Consider the following 18,407-nt stretch of genomic DNA (forward strand, 5'->3'; position numbering starts at 1 on the left):
TATTGAATGTGGGCGCTGGAGCTGCCCAAAGCAGGGCAGCTTTTCAGGATTGCCCTGCGGGCTCTTTGTGTTGCCTCTGCCTGGTAACCTGCAGCCCTGGGCTGGGACAGGAGTCAGCCAGGGCTGTGCTCAGCAGCAGGCTGGAGAGTGCTCGTTTAGGTGGAACTGGGATCCAGGTAGTGCCTTCCATAAAGACCTTGGTTTAGGAGAGAGAATTGCAACCAATGCATTTGTTCTTTTCTTTTTTTATTTCCCTCAAATGCTACTACGGGAGTTAAGGTGAGAGGCTCAATCAAGATCAGTGGGTCTGTTTGGTAGTGACATCGAGTGGAATTGTTGGTAGGTCTTCCAGGGCTTTGTGCAGTTAGTTCTCAATGCCAAATCTAACACAGCTCTTAGATATTATTTTTTATTATTTCTGACTGCAAAATTCATCATGAAAATTTGTAATCTAGGCAGAAATTTGTATTGTGTTGTTCTGTTGATGATGCTCTATTTTTACTTCAACTAAGTGATCACCGTGTTTGGTTGTGGTTTGCTTTTTTCTTTTTAATTTAGAGATCACATGGTCTTCTAAAGAAGTCATGGGTAGCTGTTGTAGCTGTCCAGATAAAGAAACTGTCCCAGATAACCATCGAAACAAGTTTAAGGTAAGCACCTGGTGTGGTATGCCGTGAATTATTTTGTTGCTTTCTTGCGGGGTAAGTCTGTGATGGAAAATACTTAAACGAAAATAGGGAGAGAATTACCCAATGGTTAAACCATTACAGACCTGCAGGTGTCTGGCTGCAGGTTTCTCTTTTTTTTTCCCCTTGAGACTCCTTTCTTACTGGCAGTGACAGGAATTCTTTAGACAGGCTGGGTTTTGTCATGACAGTTTCGATCTTCAGGTGGGAGAAGCAGCCCCATGATTTTGGTCTGTCCCAGTTTCAGCTGGGAGCCCAGTTAAATGCTGTTACCTCTGGGAGGTTTGGGACCATATGAGGGGGTCACAGGCATAATGGAAGAGCTGCTGGAGAGCTGTGCCTATGAACCTGGAGGTAGGGTCAGCAATGGAAGATGTGAGGACCACTGATTTTAGTTGAAGATCACTGTTGATTATATCATTTTGGAGAACTTTTTTTCCATTACTTGAATAAACTTCATTTCTATACGTGCTTCTGTCCCATATATATACCCCTGGAATTTATAAGCTTGTGAACACTTGTTCCTGTGCTTAATGTGAAGTCGCTGAAGTCAGTGCCTTTAAGTAAACATACCTTTGCGTAGTCACACAGCTCGGCTCTGCTTCTGTGCTCCAAACTGTCTCCGTGAGCTGGCAAAGGAATGCAACGCTTCCATAGTGAAAAATGATTCATGCACTGCCTGAGGGCAACCCTGAAATGAGCTTGAAAACCATGGGAAATTCTGGAAATATTTAATATTATCAGTACAAAGAGCTGAAGGATAAAATATTTTCGTGTTCTTGCTTTTGATGCATTTGACTTAGCTTTATTCAGCCAGTTCCTCCTTTTCTCCTCGTAGCATCTCTCTATTGTTCGTGTGGGTCTCTGATTGAGCAGCAGGGGGGAGAAGATGAAAGAATGTAGTTTGCAAAATGAAGACATTTGGCATAGGCTTCAGTGACAGATGAAACTATTCTTAATTCTTTTTAAATGACTAGTTTTCAAGTTGAAAACGGCTCTTTAAGGAGTAAAATTAATTGATACCATAGGGAAGCTTTTTTGTAGCCTTTTTATTGAGTAAGAAGGAATCCCACTGAAAGCAGCGTTGTGAGATAAAACGCATCTGGGGGAAAATACATGTCAGGATTCCTTAAGGGATGCAGAAGACCTCCAACTGGTGTAAAGGCAGAAGGAATAAGAGTATAAGCTTTATATGCATCATGTTTTCACACAAGATAACCACAGGGTATTTGAATTATTTGTTGACATTAAAAAGGCAGGAAAAAAAATCCAGACCAGTCTGGCGATTCAGCGCAGTGCAAGGCCCTACAGGTATGTGAGGGTAGCTTTATCTTAGAGACCCGTCTCCTTTTTCATTCCTTTTCCCAACTGTAAGTGGGGTTATATGACAAAGCAAATAATCTTTTTTGAAACAGTGCTCTGAACGATTTAATTATCTGGGGTATGCCTTATCTGTGTGGAAATACTAGAATATGTACATACAGTCAGCTTTAAAAAATCATTAAACTTACAAATCTCTTATTTTAAATATCACCACGGATTTTGCAATGATGTTATTTAGTCTCACTCACTGCTGTTAAATATGTATTATTTTAATTCTGGGCTGGAGGAGCAAAGGAACTGGTTTGGTGAGGTTTTTTTAAACTTTTACCTCAAGGATCATAACTCCTATGATGGAGCAGACGGGAGTGCATTAGTGAAACATTAAGATCACAGTAGTAGTACTGGTGCTCAAAAGAATGCTTACCTGATGCTGTTGAACTTCCTTTTTGCAGGTTATTAACGTGGATGATGATGGTAATGAGCTGGGTTCTGGCATAATGGAACTTACAGATACAGAACTAATTTTGTACACCCGCAAAAGGGACTCTGTAAAATGGCACTACCTCTGTCTCCGTCGCTATGGCTATGACTCAAATCTTTTCTCTTTTGAAAGTGGTCGAAGGTGTCAAACTGGACAAGGTATGTGGAATTTTTGTACACAAAGATGTTTAGAAAGTAATTCGATGTTGGGAGATTTGTTTATTAATTTATTTAGTGTGTACTTCCTTGACCTTTGGCAAGGGTTATAAAAGATGTAGTTTTATATATGAATGCAGGTTCTGGAAAAAAGTAAGTTGGATGGTCTTATGGCAAAATGAGGGTTTGAGTTACTTATAGATTTTGATCTGGAATATTCCATGGCTGTATGCGTTGATAGTTGTGGTCAACTCAGAGAGTGGTTTTGACAGGGAAATTCTTCCATCTCAGAGGTTGATTTGACTTTCAAGGAAGGGTGATGAAACCTGGAACCATGGGGGAATCTTCTCAGAATTCAGAGTTTTTGCTATTTTTACATTTTTAAGAGACTAGAGCGCTGGAATGAACTGGATATCCCTACCTACTTACGGTCTTCACTAACACACTTGTTTCAACCTCTTCCTGAAACAAACACTGCCGATTTATTTCAAGGACATCATTCTCAAATTTTTACAAATTTTGATATTCAGAATGCAGACTCCAGCTATGCTTAGTTACTTTCTGTGTGGCTTTAATCAGAAGGACAGCTACCTTTCCAGTTGCCAGGTCATCCCTTGCCTTGGCTAAGAGGCTTTTCAATCTCTATTCACCACAGCAGTCCCCGGTGGTGCAACAACTGTATTGGTTGAGCTCTGTGCCTCATTTTCCATCTTCCTGTCATGATGCAGCTCTATGTACCTGACATTCTTATGTATTGGTATGTTGTGAAATTCAGTTGTGTTTTTATTTTCTTACAGATTTTTAGCATGTACTAGTTTTTTTTATAAATAACAATATTTGCAATTACAAAATATTTTTTAACTTCACTGTAAAAAATCAGGAACATGAAAGAACTTGATCATAAACAAATTTGGTCAATCTTCATTGTCCAAGCAGAGGTAAGGGCAGGTAGTTATTTTACAAGAAGAATTAAGAAAGCATTCTTGATTCAGCTGCTAATAAGAAATAGAGATGTTTTCAATGTTACAGTATACTGCATATTAAACTAAATTTCCTGACTTCTAAGGAGAAAATCATGATCTTTTGTTTTGAAAAAAACCACACTTTGATTTTTGCAGGTTTAATTTACTGTTTCTTTTAAATGTGTAAAATAAATACTAATAAAATTCAATTGAAAAGACAATTTTGAAGGTTCTTTTCCACAGCCAGGATTTCCCATTGACTCTAATTGACTTCTCCACCTCCCCCCTAATTTCCTTTTTTTTAAATAGAGACGATTAAGCAGACTGTGTGAGCAGCAACCCTTTCTTCCCTCTTTTGTTTCTTGCCTTCCTTACGTAATATTAAATACTGTGAATATTGAGAAAAAAGAAATTGGCAAAAAATGTTCTCTCTGCTGCCGTTTTGCAATGGAGCATTGTTCCTGAGACCTACACTAGTATTTGTGGGCACAGTTGCAAAACTTCATCTTCAGCTGGTCAGATGACCAAGAAGTTTTTCATTTGAGAATATCCTGAATAATGCCCTACAACTGATTGAATTAATCAGTATTCTTGTTTGTAGTTTTCCACTTAATCTCAGATATTATATATTGATATATTGTCAGAATGCACTGGTGGTAAAACACAGAGTTTGTGTGACGTATTGAAATCCTTGAAGATACGTTTTGGGAGCACAGCTAATACATAATTCAGGATAGAGAAATTAGAGGAATTACTGTTTCCATGCTATATACACCACAGATTATATTGTATTTATTGCAAATGTATTTAATAAAAAATCAAGGTTCCACAAAGTTACTTTTGCTTGCACTTTTAGTGCCAATTCAGCTTGCCTTGTATTTTAAAGAATTAGCAATTTGGAAGCACTTTTTTTTAAAGAGAAGGGACACAGGCAGCTAGGAGGTTTTTTTGTTTTTTGTTTTTAATAAAGGTTTAAAGGTTTAAGGCTCCAGTGTGAGTTTCTGGAAATACAGGAAAAATTAAATATAGGCTATTGTACTTGAGCTGGATTATTGGTTAGGTAAAAGTAGTAGAAGCAGCTCTACAGCTGCTGTATTGCAAGCATGAAGCTTGCACCAGCCGAATATCAGTTGTTGATCATCATTCCTCATTTGTTGTTCCCAGCTAGGTTTTGTGAGCTTCTGCCATGTGGAGTGTTTCTGATAATTCTGATCTTTCTCAGTTCCGTGTCCATAAATAAAGTGATGTTAGTAATTGCCAGCATATTGACATAATTGCATTTACAGAAATAGCATTATAGGTAGGTAGTTTTTAGTAAAGAGTGTAATTTTAAGACTGTAATACTCATTTTAAAAAACGAGCACCTGCACCCAAGTTTAACAAGCATGTCAACTTTAACTTCATGCTTTCAATGGAAGAATAATCCAAAGCTGCGACTTTGCTTGTGAGGGTAAGTTGGGGCGCTCCCTGCTGTTTAAAAGCAAAGTGGCACAATACACACTCCAAATACACGGTATTGCTGCTAACTTTGTGCTCTGTGTCTATCCTTTAGCCTAAGACAATTGGTTTGTTACTGTCTGTTTCACACAGTTTGTCTTACTAGCTTTTTAGTTTAATCTTTAAAAAAACAAACAAACAAAAAAACCTTTTGCACAGTGTTTGAATCCTTCTTTCCTGTTGTGCTGATGTCTTATTCTTATGGTAGTTTAACAGAAATCTGGCTTAAGAAATGTGACCTTGTAGCACCACAGTAATTTCAGTTAGTGTATTTTTTTAATTTAACAGGTACCCTTTTTTTTTTTTTTTTTAATTATTATTACTTTATTCCTCATTTAGCCTTCAGAACTTACTTTTGGTTTTAACTGAACCAGTTTTCTGTTCCAATTTAACTTTTGGTGCATGGGAAAATTATTCTATCAGATAAACACTTGGAAGGGTCTCGCTGTATTTGTATGTGTTCTGTACAATAAAGATTTCTTAACTTTTTTGCTTCTTCAACAGGTATTCGTTACACGGATTCCAGTTTTATTACGTGAAAGCTATATGTATTCTAAGGCATGTTTCTTACAAAGGATTTTGATTTTTTTTCTTGTGTATTTATAGGAATCTTTGCCTTTAAATGTGCCCGTGCAGAAGAGCTATTTAATATGTTGCAAGAGATAATGCAGAATAATAGCATAAACGTGGTAGAAGAACCAGTAGTAGAAAGGAATAACCATCAAACTGAGTTGGAAGCTCCAAGAACCCCTCGAACGCCTACCAGTAAGTATGGTTATACTGTCAAATGACAAACCTGAATTTAATGTGGTACTTAGCTTTAAAATAGACTTTTTTTTAATTACTTAAAGATTTAATGCAAATTAAATGCTATTTTCAGCTAGGAGGTTAATTACCAGCAATGAATTCTTTTGAGGTACTTGCTGAGGATTCGCTTTCCAGAATCTCAAGTCCTGGGAGCAAAATGTTTGTAGACAAGTTCTTCAGCTTTAAGGAGTAAGCTTTGGGAACTTAGTTTTTGCACAAGAGCACTGTTTAACCATATACTTAATTCAGTTGTTTTATTATACATCACCATATTTTACTTCTAGCATTTCTGAGGAATTTTACTATTAGTCAGTGCTCCAACCTTTTTGTTAGGAAAAAGGTAATGGTAACATCACATCTACAGGGGATTTGAAATCTTTTGCTGTGGATATGGATGGATAGAGTGAAGTCTTATCAAAACTGCTGGGAGATTTTAGGTAATCCCAGGCAGATACCAAGACATCTGACACTAGAAATTGCATATTGGTGATGAGTTCAGAGAAATAGAAGCTTAAATAAAGAAGTCATCATCTGTCCATTTCCCCCCCACCCCCCTTTTTAAAGGGGTATTTGTTGTTAATGGTAGCAAAAGGAGCTGGACAGGGAGTTTATTGAGAAAGCTGTGGTTATACACCTAGACTTCAGTGGTTACTTCAGACGTGTTTCCCCTTAAATACTGGGATGCTCTACTCGGCAATTTGCTTTCTCTAACCCCCATACTACCCCCCAGCAAAATTGTCTGGTGAATATTTAAACTGTTTTACATATTTTGACTTCTTGTGAAAATTGAAGATAAATACATAAAACGTACAACTCATATACAGTAAAATGTTCAATTTTAATATGGTTTTGCTTATTTTCTACTCGAATCAGCTCCTGGGTTCAATGCACAAAGTTTACCTAACGGCTATCCCAGATACCCATCTTTTGGAGATGCTTCATCACATCCTTCCAGCAGGCATCCTTCTGTCGGAAGTGCACGCCTCCCCTCTGTCGGTGAAGAATCAACACATCCTCTACTTGTAGCAGAGGAACAAGTGGGTATATTCTCCCCCACGCACCCCCCAATTCAGGCTCAACTTCAGTTCAGGGTTTTTCACTGTGAATTCCGTAGCCTTGTGTTTTCATTTTTGTGTTTTTCAGAGTTAGGTATAATGTATTTCTACCACACCTGAGCTACTACTTAGAAAAAGTACTTGTTTTGCCTCTTTATGATGCTTGGTAGGACAGATCACTGAGGAAGCATAACTACTTAAAATTTTTGTACTTACTATGTCTTCATTTGTATATAAATATATTTCCCTATGCTCTTTTCAAAAATTTCAGAAGCTAATTTTAAATACCTAAGTTGGACTTTACAATGAGAGATCTTGGTCAAAAACTTATTTACGTGCAAGTCTTCTATTTGGCAAATCATGGAAAAATGAGGTTAAAAGCAACCTCTACAGTTCTCTAGGTCCACTTTTGAAGTGAGAGGAGAGGCTGCACAGAGCCTTGTTTGTCATGCTTTGAATAGTACAAGCAAGGCGATCCTACAGCATCTCTGAGCCGTGTTCCTGCATTTGACCACCTTTATTCTGAAAGCATTTTTCCCTAATATGTAATCACTTTTTTTCCTGTTACAGCTGGTGTCTATTGCCCCTTATCCTTCTGGTGAACATCTCCAGAAAGGGTCTGGCTCTATCTTCTCTTTAATTGTCTAAAAGTAGTTCGAAGTGACTATTAAATTGCTTCTTAATCTTCTCTTATGACTGAAGAGAGTTGTCTGTCTCAGCTTCTCCTTGTATATCACTTGTTCCAGCCCCTCTGGACTCGCTCCAGTACGATGATGTTTTTCCTGTACTCGGAGCCCATTACTCCAGATTCAGTATCAGCAGTACAGAATTGAGGATAATTACCACTTTCCTTAACCTACTGGCTGTGCTTTTACTGACACAAACCAGTTGGCATTTGGTATTCCTTGATGCAAAGGCCCACTGCTGGCTCACCTTCAACCTGGATCCCTGGTGCTCTTCTGCAAGGCTGTTTTCAAGTCAGTTGGTGCCCAGCCTGTACTGTGTTATTCTGTGCTGGGCTTTAAGGTTGCCTTGCTGAGCTCCATGAGGCTTATGTGAGGTCAGTTCTCCAGGCTGCTGAGATCCTCCTCAATGGGAATCCCTACCAATCTGGGAAAACCCGAAAACTTTCTGAAGGTGTGTTCTATCTCATCCTTCCTGTTGCTGATGAAAACGTTAGTCAAATTTAATAAAATGTAATCTGGCTTCAGAAGATTGTTATGCGTGACCAGAAGCAGCATTGAAAGCCAGAGAAGGTAACAAAAGGTAACAGAGAAGGTAACAGTGTAGAATTTTTTTGGGAGACATTTGGTAGAAGCCAGCACAGAAGAGTCCAGGTGTTGCTGGAGTTACTGCAGACTAAATCAGTTTAAAGAACCAGCGAGGAGTCAAGTGAGCTGTAAATAGCACTGCAGTTTGTAGAGCTTGAAGTTGTGAAGGCTGGGTGAGTTCTGCTGTCAAATACTCTGCTATTTGGGTGTGCAGACAGAGTGTAAATGTGGAGATGCCATTCTTTACTGCAGCCTTTCCCTTTCAGCCTCATGTTGATCCACCGTGGGAACTTGGAGGGATAAACCAGTGGTGTATCCCTCCCTGCCTTGGTGGCATCTGGTGTTAACTGCTTATTTTTAATCCCGAGTGCCACAGGTCACGTGGAAGTGTATGTTTTTGTTTAGCTTCTGGTGTTAAAGGCTGTTGGTTCCTGAAGAAAGAATGAACTGTTCTTCCAGCAGAGCCAACCTCTCTTCTCAGTGGTTGAGTGGTACACAGAAGGCGCGGTCCTGATTTTAAACGGGCAATAAATTTCCTTTGCAGCATGGAAGTTACAAAGACAAATTAAGCCAAAGCAAATCTGGAACTGTTGGTTGTTTTCATGGTAAGGGAGATCAAAGCAGAACTCTGCCTCACTGATTTCTCCAAGTGAGCTAATGAACTGAGTTTAAGAAACCAGGGTTGCCCTGACCAGAGCGGAGTTTGAATAGAACCTGGAAAGCAGCAACTAGAGCACAACTGAGATGAAAGATCAAATCAAAACAATCATTAATTTGAAATGTAAATGTTATTATTTTGTCTGTCTTGAATACTGCTAATTTTATTTAAAGTAACATTGACAAAAACAACAACAAAACCAAAAAAGAAAGGTGAGCACAGCTCAGTGAAATGTGAGAAAGAGGAGCTTTGCTCTAAAACAGTTGCCATCGTGATATTTGGTTCTCAGGTATTTTGATCAGAAAAGGGGGGAGTTGGGAAGGAATGAAATTAAGAAATGAAAATGTGCAACTAGAATTTGAATTTTTTTTCTTCCTTCAGGTGCACACTTACGTCAACACTACTGGGGTACAAGAGGAGAGAAAAAATCGATCAAGTGTGCATGCGCCACTGGAATCGAAGCTTTCAAACACTGAAACAACGAAAGTGAAAGAAGATCAGATTTGTACTGATGACAGAGATGCTCAGGTTCTCCTGGAGCCTGAAGGAGTCAAGTTTGTTTTAGGACCAACACCTGTTCAAAGGCAGTTAATGGAAAGAGAGAAACTGGAGCAACTTGGGAGAGACCAAGTTAGCGGCAGCAGCACAAACAACACTGAATGGGACACTGGATACGACAGTGATGAACGTAGAGAAACGCCATCTGGTAACAAATTGGTGTACGAAAATATAAATAGGCTATCAATCCCTAGTGCCTCAGGGGTCAGAAGAGGTCGTTTGACATCAACCAGTACCTCAGATACCCAGAACATTAACAACTCTGCTCAGAGGAGAACTGCGCTGTTGAACTATGAGAACTTGCCATCCTTGCCTCCTGTCTGGGAAGCCCGCAAGCTGAGTAGAGATGAAGATGACAGTTTAGGACCAAAGACCCCATCTTTGAATGGCTACCACAATAACCTAGATCCAATGCATAATTATGTCAATACGGAGAATGTAACAGTACCAGCAAGTGCTCATAAAATAGAATTTACACGACGTCGGGACTGTACCCCCACAGTCTTTAACTTTGACATTAGGCGTCCAAGTTTAGAACACAGGCAGCTCAACTATATACAGGTTGACTTGGAAGGTGGTAGTGACTCCGACAACCCTCAGACTCCAAAAACCCCCACCACTCCACTTCCGCAAACTCCAACCAGGCGCACAGAGCTGTATGCTGTGATAGACATTGAACGAACTGCTGCTATGTCAAGCTTGCAAAAAGCACTGCCCCGAGATGATGGTACTTCTAGGAAAACTAGACATAACAGTACTGACCTGCCTATGTGAGCCTGGGAAGCATTAAATCATTTGCACCTTTTGTGAAGTTTATAAAATTGAAGATGCAAGTACTTTGCATTTCTTAACACTAACGCCTTTTATAGACTAATAGAACTTTTTCTGCATATTTCATGTACTTGTCTAACTAAAGGGAATTAATGTAGAGCAAGTATTCATTTAGGTAACACTATTTCATTCTACAGTAGTAGTAATTACTGCATAGCAGCATCACCACCTTTCACAGTGCCTCTTTAAATTGATTAGAGTCTGAGTGACATGCCAGTTTTGAATTTATAAATATTCTGGTCTGGTGCCTATAGTCATTAATGGCATTTATAACAGTTTTTAAAGCCTCTTGATATGTGTGTTTATTAGCAGGTAAACCTAATCTTTCAAGATACATATCTACATTCATTCCTCATTGATGTGGCTCCTGAAATGTATGTAATTCATTAATTCACTCAGTTTGTACACCAGATATATTGGTTCATCTCAAGGGATATAAGCACCACACTTTTCTGTCGTTTTTCTTTTTTTTCAAAGACCACGTGGGTAAGAAGGCATCTAATTCCCGATAGTTTTAAGTTGTGTGATGTTTAAGAGGTCACATCGAAGTTTGTTGAGCAACGTTATGAACACATCTAATCCCAGCCTTAAGCTACTTCAGTTAGAAGAGAATTCCAAGTGGCATATCAAGTTCCCTGTGAAATCAGACAGAATTTTAATCTCATTAGGGTTTTTTTTGTGAAGGAATTCACAGGTTGGCTATATGAATTAAGGCTCTTTTGTCATTTCTTAGTTCAGTGTGCCTTCCTTTCTTTGCATTTGTGCTTCTTTTTATCTGTTCCGTAACGTCTTAAGAGTCAAAATTTTGTACATAGCTTTAATTATTGTTCAGGGTTGTGTATGTGTTTGTCTTACTCTCTGCATTTGACAAAGAAAGACTCTTGAAGGTCAAATGTTTGTCTTTGTCCAGTGTTCTACTTTTTTTATGCCTGACGGAAATATCCCAGCTCTCCAGCAGCATGCATTATTGCACAACTGGAAAGGTTTATTATGCAGTCATTGTCTTCCTCTGAAGCATCAGACACAGGTTACACGGGAGGCAGGGTACTGGACTTGATAGTTCTTCATAGAAAATTGCATATTCTAGCAATGTGCATCCATAGTTGATAGTATACTTTAATTTAGAAAGAGATGTAGTAAATTATCTGAAGGTAGTATTATCTATGAACATACTTCTTTTGCAGTTGGTGAACTTGGTTACAATAATAGCTGCTCAGTGTTACAGGTACATCCAGGTAGAATGTCGTTTGAGTACGCCAGACGCACCCTTAGCAGAACTTTTTTCTTTTTTTTTTTTTATACTCTGAATAATTTTAGAATTCTGGCAGTATTGCAGGTGCACCTTGGTACTGGCAGCAGAAGAGATTACTCTTGAGCCTGTGATTGCAAAGGAACTGACACTTGTGAACTGGTGCGATGTAAAATAACCCTTGAACTGTGTGAGGAAAAACATGCAAGAAAAGCCATCTGAAGATCTGGAAAAGAAATAAGGGTCTTCATGCAATATTTAAATTTAAGTTTTATTAAATATATATATATATATATTTTCAGGTTTTTAAATTGGAGTGTATCCCTGTTCCTTTGTTAACGTGTTCTCTGTGCTTCTCTCAATTTAGTAGTGGCAGCAGTGGTAGCACCTGAAGTCCGTGTTTCTTGCCACATGGTTAAGGGATATCAGGCAGCCTGTTAACTCTGAAAAACTTTACAGACTGTATGGTACTGAAATACCAGATGCACAAAGAACAGAATTTACAGAAGTAAGAGATGGGAGTTGTTGAGACCATTACGAGGAACTTAAATGAGACAAGTAATAATAACTCATTAATGATCTCACTGTCAACCTATGCATACTCATGTGATAGACTTGTTGACTTGTGGGGAGAACTTGGTACTCAAGGAGGTAAAGGCTACCGTGTAGGTAGAGATCTTTACAGGTCTGCAGTGTTAATGCTCCTTCACATCTTTGCCATTGCTTCGCCTTATGCCAAGGAAGTCTTGTACTGAAGAGAAATTACCAGGTGTTGCAAAATATTTACCAGCTGATGATACTGGTGTGATTCTTGTTCTTAGTTTAAGAACATGAATTCAAGTTCACTTAAACATGCGAGCCAGCCTAATGCTTCAACGTGTGTTTTGAGGCAAATGTGTTTGATCTAGCTAGCTGCCTAGAAATATTTGGTCCTCATCTGTATAGTACAGGTATCTCATGAATACTGGTTAACTGAACCCTTAAAACATTCCTGTGAGGCAGGGAGATAATAGTCTTAATTGATAAATAGGGAAACAGAGGATAGATCTTAAGTGGCTCACCAGAATTAAAGGAAACATATCCCCCTTTAGTTCTGGTGCACTGTCCCATACATGTATCCTGAATAGTCTCAGATACAAGAGGTGGTCTGAGTAAATTTTTTCTTTTTTATGTTGCAAGTTTCACGATACATCATTTCGGCCCTTTTCTTAGCTGTGGCCCCCAGAATTCAGAACATCTTGAGGTTTCATCTTCCGTGATTTCTGAATGCATAGTCTTGGCATTTTTATTAATATTCTAAATGAAATATGCACCAAGCAGAATTAAGCAAAAACCTTCTGTAGCCTTAATTGTATTAACCAATCTGGTACCATATTTTCTAGGATTTTTTTTTTTTAAACCCTCTGTTACTCTACAGACAGGATAATGCTTTCTTGTTGCAAACACACTGGTTAGTCCCTGTTACCTGCACTGCTCATCTTTAGCATTCTTTTTTATTTCTTTATGTTATGCCCCTTGAAGTAGATGTAGTTGCAATGCACTTTACCCTTTGAGACTTGGTAAATATTTTTTCAGTTCAGTCTCTTTAAAGGTTGTGATTTTAGATTTAGCTTCTGTAATCTACAGTTCAGTTTTCAGCTGAAATCTCACTACAGTATTTGATCATGTTTGTGTTTTGGACCCACAGGTGTACAGACTGAGAAACAAATATGTAACAAATTTCTTTAGTAACTGGGATATGTTAAGTTTCCATACACTAGCTCCTGCAAAAATGGCAACATCGCCTTCAGGTCTGCCGTTCATCAATAGCATGCAACTGGCTGCTACAAGCATATTGGACAAAGAAAAGCCTTTAGTTACAGATATTCCTTCAGTGCAATGATTTGTGAAAGACATACATTGGACTCTTATCCTTTTTAAGAAGGAAATTGAATTGATAAAAAAAAAAACAAGATGTAGCAGTGACCAAAAGTAGGCAATAAATATTGTGCTGGAAATACATTTGGTGAGAATGTAATCCATTGGTTATATCACAAGAATATGTTTTCTCAAATTGATATGAAGGGGCAGTCTGATTTTAATTTTGTGGTCTTTGTCAGTGACTCTATAAAACAATATAAAAACGATCATTCTGAAACCTTTAGCTATAACTGTAACATTTTTCCCCTGATAAGTAAGTTTTGCATATGGTAAGTGGTAAGTGTAATGGTGTGCTTTGAAGCACTACTCCTATTAAAGTCTACAAAATTTTTGTAGAAATATTTTTTCTGCATATTTGTTCTAAAAAGGGCCACAGAAAGGTCTAAGCTATAGAAAGTCCAAAACGATGTCAAAACAGGGCTGCTCTTTTGGAGGTGACAGGCCAGCAGTTGTTTTTGCTGGATTTTTGACAGTGTATTGGCTCAGAATCTGTTTTATGTATAGCCACTTCATGCTGAGGCAGAATCACAATATTGCAGACTGGCTCCACTGTTGGGGACTTTAAAATGCAATTTCTGATTAACTTCAGTTACTACTTTGAGCATATAATATGAGCTGTATCTGATTTGGACCTCTATTTCTAAGCAGTATTCTCTTTGTGTAAGGTGGGATCAATGGTGAAAATCCAATTTTTGCACTGTACTAATTTATTTAGTGGCTACAAATAAGATAAAGCTGGTTTAGTAGGATCTAATACTGGACTCAGATCTGAAATTTTCCTGTAAACCCCAAGAAGCCAAAAGAAATTTGGTCCCACAGTTTGACAGATAGAATTAGGTGTTTTTAGAATTTAATCATAAGATCTTTTCCCATCTTTTCTGTGAGGTAGCAATTCAGGCATTTATATTTGACAGTATTTACTCAATATAAATCTAAGTTCATTTACAATATCTTTATTTTAAATTCATAAACACTCCAGAAAAGAAAAAAAATCAAAACACAACAAGTAACAAAACCACCACCAACAAAATCCAGAAGAAATTCCACCACAAAAGACTGCGTTAAGATGGAGTCAGGGTTGCTGATGTCCTTCTTGCATAGCATATATTGAAAAGATGGGAAGTCATGAGCTAATGTCCTTTCACAATCTTTAGAAATTGCTTCCTCTTTTGGACAAGATAAGTGAATAAGAAAAAAATCTTAGCAGCTGTAACTCTGACCATGTGTACATTATATCTTGTAATGTTGTGCTGTAAGGTATGTGACTAAATCTGTCAGGTGTCTTATGAGGTTATTATCCTAATGTGGTGTTTACTCCAGATTAACGCAGTATTTTGTTTGGAAATGTGTAGGTGTACAGATAGAATATGAGATACAAAGTTACCTTTAAAGTTGATGAAACAAGTGTTGGACATTTCTCTATTTTTATATATCACAAAGGGCATTTTGAAAAAATTCTTGCAGTTTTAGTAATTATTTAGTGTGGTAATATACATATATTGTGACAATGTTTTCTGATATATCCATAACTTCGGTGTAATTCTATTTTATGTAGCAAATATCTGTATATACAAAGGAGATTATGTAAAAATATGATTCAGAAATAGGCTCGAGCCCTTTGGAACAGGGACCGTCTTCCTCTGTGTCTGCAAAGTCCTTACTTAATGCCTTGGGGTCCCAGCCACAGCTCGTGCCTGAGACCCGTGGTGACTGAACTGTCAAGAGATGAGCGTGGAGGAGCAGCTCCTCTGCTCTCCACAAGAAGCCTTAGCACGAAGGTGCCATGAAGCTCACCTTGCCGCTCGCTGACGCTGGGGCTGTGCCATACGTGGTTATTCCCAACCACCTGCCAACAACCCAGACCCCAGAGTCGGTGTGTCCTGTGCTCCCGTCCTTCCCTTTGGCAGTAGGAAAGGAAGTCTGAGGTAGGAGCTTTGATGTCACCAGGGAATCTTCCTTGCGAGTGTTTGGGCCTCATGCAGCACCCTTTGAAGCCACACGAGTGGTTCGTATTGGCTTCGAGGGCCCCTGGATGTGTTCCTACAAGATCAAGTTCTGCTGACATAACAGCTCTGTTACACCTGAGGACCTGGTTGGTCAAGTTCTTCAGGAATGGTCTAAAAATACTGTAAAAATATAAATATATTTAATTACGTGTACTGAAAAAAAAATCCTATTTGTTGTGGTCGGAGTTCAGATTACTATGTGAATTTTGATTTCTTAGTCATACTTGCATATATATTGCTTTAACTATTATGTATGAAAGAGGAAGTGATTCTAAAGTGTGTGAAAGATCAGGATTACACCTGTATTTTTAATGTTTGTGTTATTTAGGAATGGATGTCAGCAAATTTAACTCCATATTAATGCAGTTTTTTTGCATTAGAATACGTGTGTATATCATACACCCACATTTTATATATAATATATTATATATTTGGTACTAACTTTGTATTTTCCCTGAAATTTGCCAAATCCCGAACACAAATGTTCTCACTTGTAAGACTTTGGTACTTAATAACTGAATGTATACGAAATGCTCTGGTATGAACGAAAGTAGTGTTGTACGTACGGTATCCCTCACCCATGCAGATGTCTTTCAACCAGCAGGCGCGTTGCCTTTTTCGTGAGTTACATCTCATTCCACTGCAGCATCACTTTACGTCTCCTGAAAAATTGTCTGTGTTTTAACGAAACTGCAGACCTGCCCTTACAGTACAGCTGACTACACTTCTAGCAGGAAAGCTGGCTGGTAGGAGTAAGAATACAATAGTCACCAGTGTGCCACAATTGCATTTTTTTAAATGCAGAAATACACATTTCTACAAAGGCCAAAATCTTATGTTGTATGTTCCTTTCTTGTCATTACATTGTATGATATTGTAAGATTATTGTATGTCCTAATTTGCATTATAAAATGTTTTTTCCTACTTTAAAGGCATAAATATAGCAACTTTGTATAAAGGTAGCTTTCTAGATTTTTATTTCTTTTATATAAAAAAGTCTAAACAGTGGGAGTATCATTGCCAAATTGTTTATAAAATTTCAATTAATTTGCCCTGTTCAATGGATTTGTTTTTACAAACATTCCGTATTTCTTTTATGAAAAAGTTATATTATACTATGCAGAAAGAGTGTATTTTTATGCCATTCCACGTTAATCTTAAAAAAATAACTTGTTTTAAGCTGTCCTGATTGAGAGAGCTTACCAAATGTGCATTTTTAAAAGATGTGTTATGTATTATGACAACGTTTCCCCCTTTACCAGTGCCAACTTCATTTGGAAAGAAAAACAAATTGTAGCATGGCAATAAACTATTGATTTTACATTGACAATATGTGTGGATTACTTTAATGCTTACCAGCGTAAGTGTTCCTGTATTGCATTGCATTAGTAAAACCTTTTTTAGCTTTGCTTTGTCATTGCTTCAGGTAGTTACCTAAGTTTTTCCCCATTTATTCCATATGGATTTTAGTAGTGGAAAGAAAAAACAAACAAACAAACAAACAAAAACAAAACACAACATAATCTGGAGTTTGTAATTTTTTTCCTCCAAGATTTTGTTTCATTTCTTCTCGAGTTATATTGCATCATTCTCATGTCTGTAGGACTGGATTTGATATCATAGTAATAGTAGTAGTGCTGCTATTAACTACTACTACTTCTAAGTTGAATGTACTCCTTCCTCAGCTATTATATGAATTAAGATTTCACGAAACCTAAATGTAGTTTGTCAGCACATTACTGATGAATTCAGAAGGAATTCGTAAGAATTAGGAATTCGTAGGAATTTGTAAGAAAAATACAAGGTTGAAGTCTTGTCCAGATGGCGTTTTCACTATAGCATATGGTGATTTATCAAAATTCAGTACTTCTCTCTTTCCTAAATCACTGTTTTAAGGCATAATTTCAATAGGGATATTTCTAGCCAACAAATTAATAAACCTCCGGAAATTTTAGGAGATGTTTTGTTTACAGAATCTCTTAAGAAATGTTTCTCCAGCCATGCCTTTGTAAAAGGCTTTGTTCTCTTAACCCAAGAAGCAATTACAGATACTACAGCTCCAGTCACCAGCACAAAGACTCGCTCAGGATACTTTAAAGTATCTGGGAGCCAGCAGAGGAATACCAGTGGGAATTAATTCATGAGGAACTTGTTATACAAACCATTTATTATTATTATTAGTAGTAGTAGTAGTAGTATGACCAGGTAACAGATTATTTGTGAGTGGAGAAACCAAGAGGACCAGGCTTGGATGTGATCACGCACATCTGCTGTACCAGACACGTACATTGTACCCAGAGCATTGGCAGTGGACTTTTTATGTCTTTTGATGTAAAAACAAGATTTTATTGAGTGGAAGAGCGCAGGGCCGTCTCCCAGGTCTAACTCTGCTCCCTTTTGAGGGGTTCAGTTTCAGTTTTGGGCCCCTCGCTACAAGAAGGACATGGAGGTGCTCAAGTGAGTCCAGAGAAGGGCAATGAGGCTGGCGAGGGGTCTGGAGAACAAGGTTTACGAGGAGCGGCTGAGGGAGCTGGGCTTGTTCAGCCTGGAGAAGAGGAGGCTCAGGGGCAACCTTAGTGCTCTCTATAGGTACCTGAAAGGAGGTTGTGGCGAGATGGGGTTCATCCCATATCCCATGTGCCTGGTGACAGGATGAGGGGGAACGGGCTAAAGTTGCACCAGGGGAGGTTTAGGTTGGATATTAGGAAGAACTTCTTTACTGAGAGGGTTGTGAGGCATTGGAATGGGCTGCCCAGGGAAGTGGTTGAGTCAGCGTCCCTGGAGGTCTTTAAAAGATGTTTAGATGTTGAATTTAGCGATATGGGTTAGTGGAGGACTGGTTAGTGTTAGGACAGAGGTTGGACTCTTCCAACCCAGATGATTCTGTGATTCTGTCATGTGGGTGATGCCATGGCACAAGTCCGGGAGGGGCTGTGAAGCTCACAGAA

At 38.3% G+C, this 18,407-nt stretch overlaps 1 protein-coding gene across 3 annotated transcripts in view; it reads left to right on the forward strand.

Annotated features, from left to right (window-relative positions):
- The window catches only part of FRS2 (fibroblast growth factor receptor substrate 2), a 51,410-nt gene extending 34,621 nt beyond the window's left edge, over positions 1-16,789 (forward strand). For 2 of the 3 annotated variants that reach the window (XM_027455877.3, XM_027455881.3), the window contains 5 exons: positions 559-650; positions 2,462-2,648; positions 5,711-5,869; positions 6,785-6,948; positions 9,277-16,789. In XM_027455877.3, the coding sequence (XP_027311678.1) occupies positions 585-650; positions 2,462-2,648; positions 5,711-5,869; positions 6,785-6,948; positions 9,277-10,227 (1,527 nt within the window). In that variant the 5' untranslated portion in view covers positions 559-584 and the 3' untranslated portion in view covers positions 10,228-16,789. Of the gene's footprint in view, positions 1-127; positions 280-558; positions 651-2,461; positions 2,649-5,710; positions 5,870-6,784; positions 6,949-9,276 lie in introns of those variants that run through there. The other variant, XM_072034794.1, reaches the window with a different exon arrangement.
- The last annotated feature ends 1,618 nt before the right edge of the window (positions 16,790-18,407 follow it).

Source organism: Anas platyrhynchos, chromosome 1 (genome assembly GCF_047663525.1).
Source record: "Anas platyrhynchos isolate ZD024472 breed Pekin duck chromosome 1, IASCAAS_PekinDuck_T2T, whole genome shotgun sequence".
NCBI classification, from domain to species: domain Eukaryota; kingdom Metazoa; phylum Chordata; class Aves; order Anseriformes; family Anatidae; genus Anas; species Anas platyrhynchos.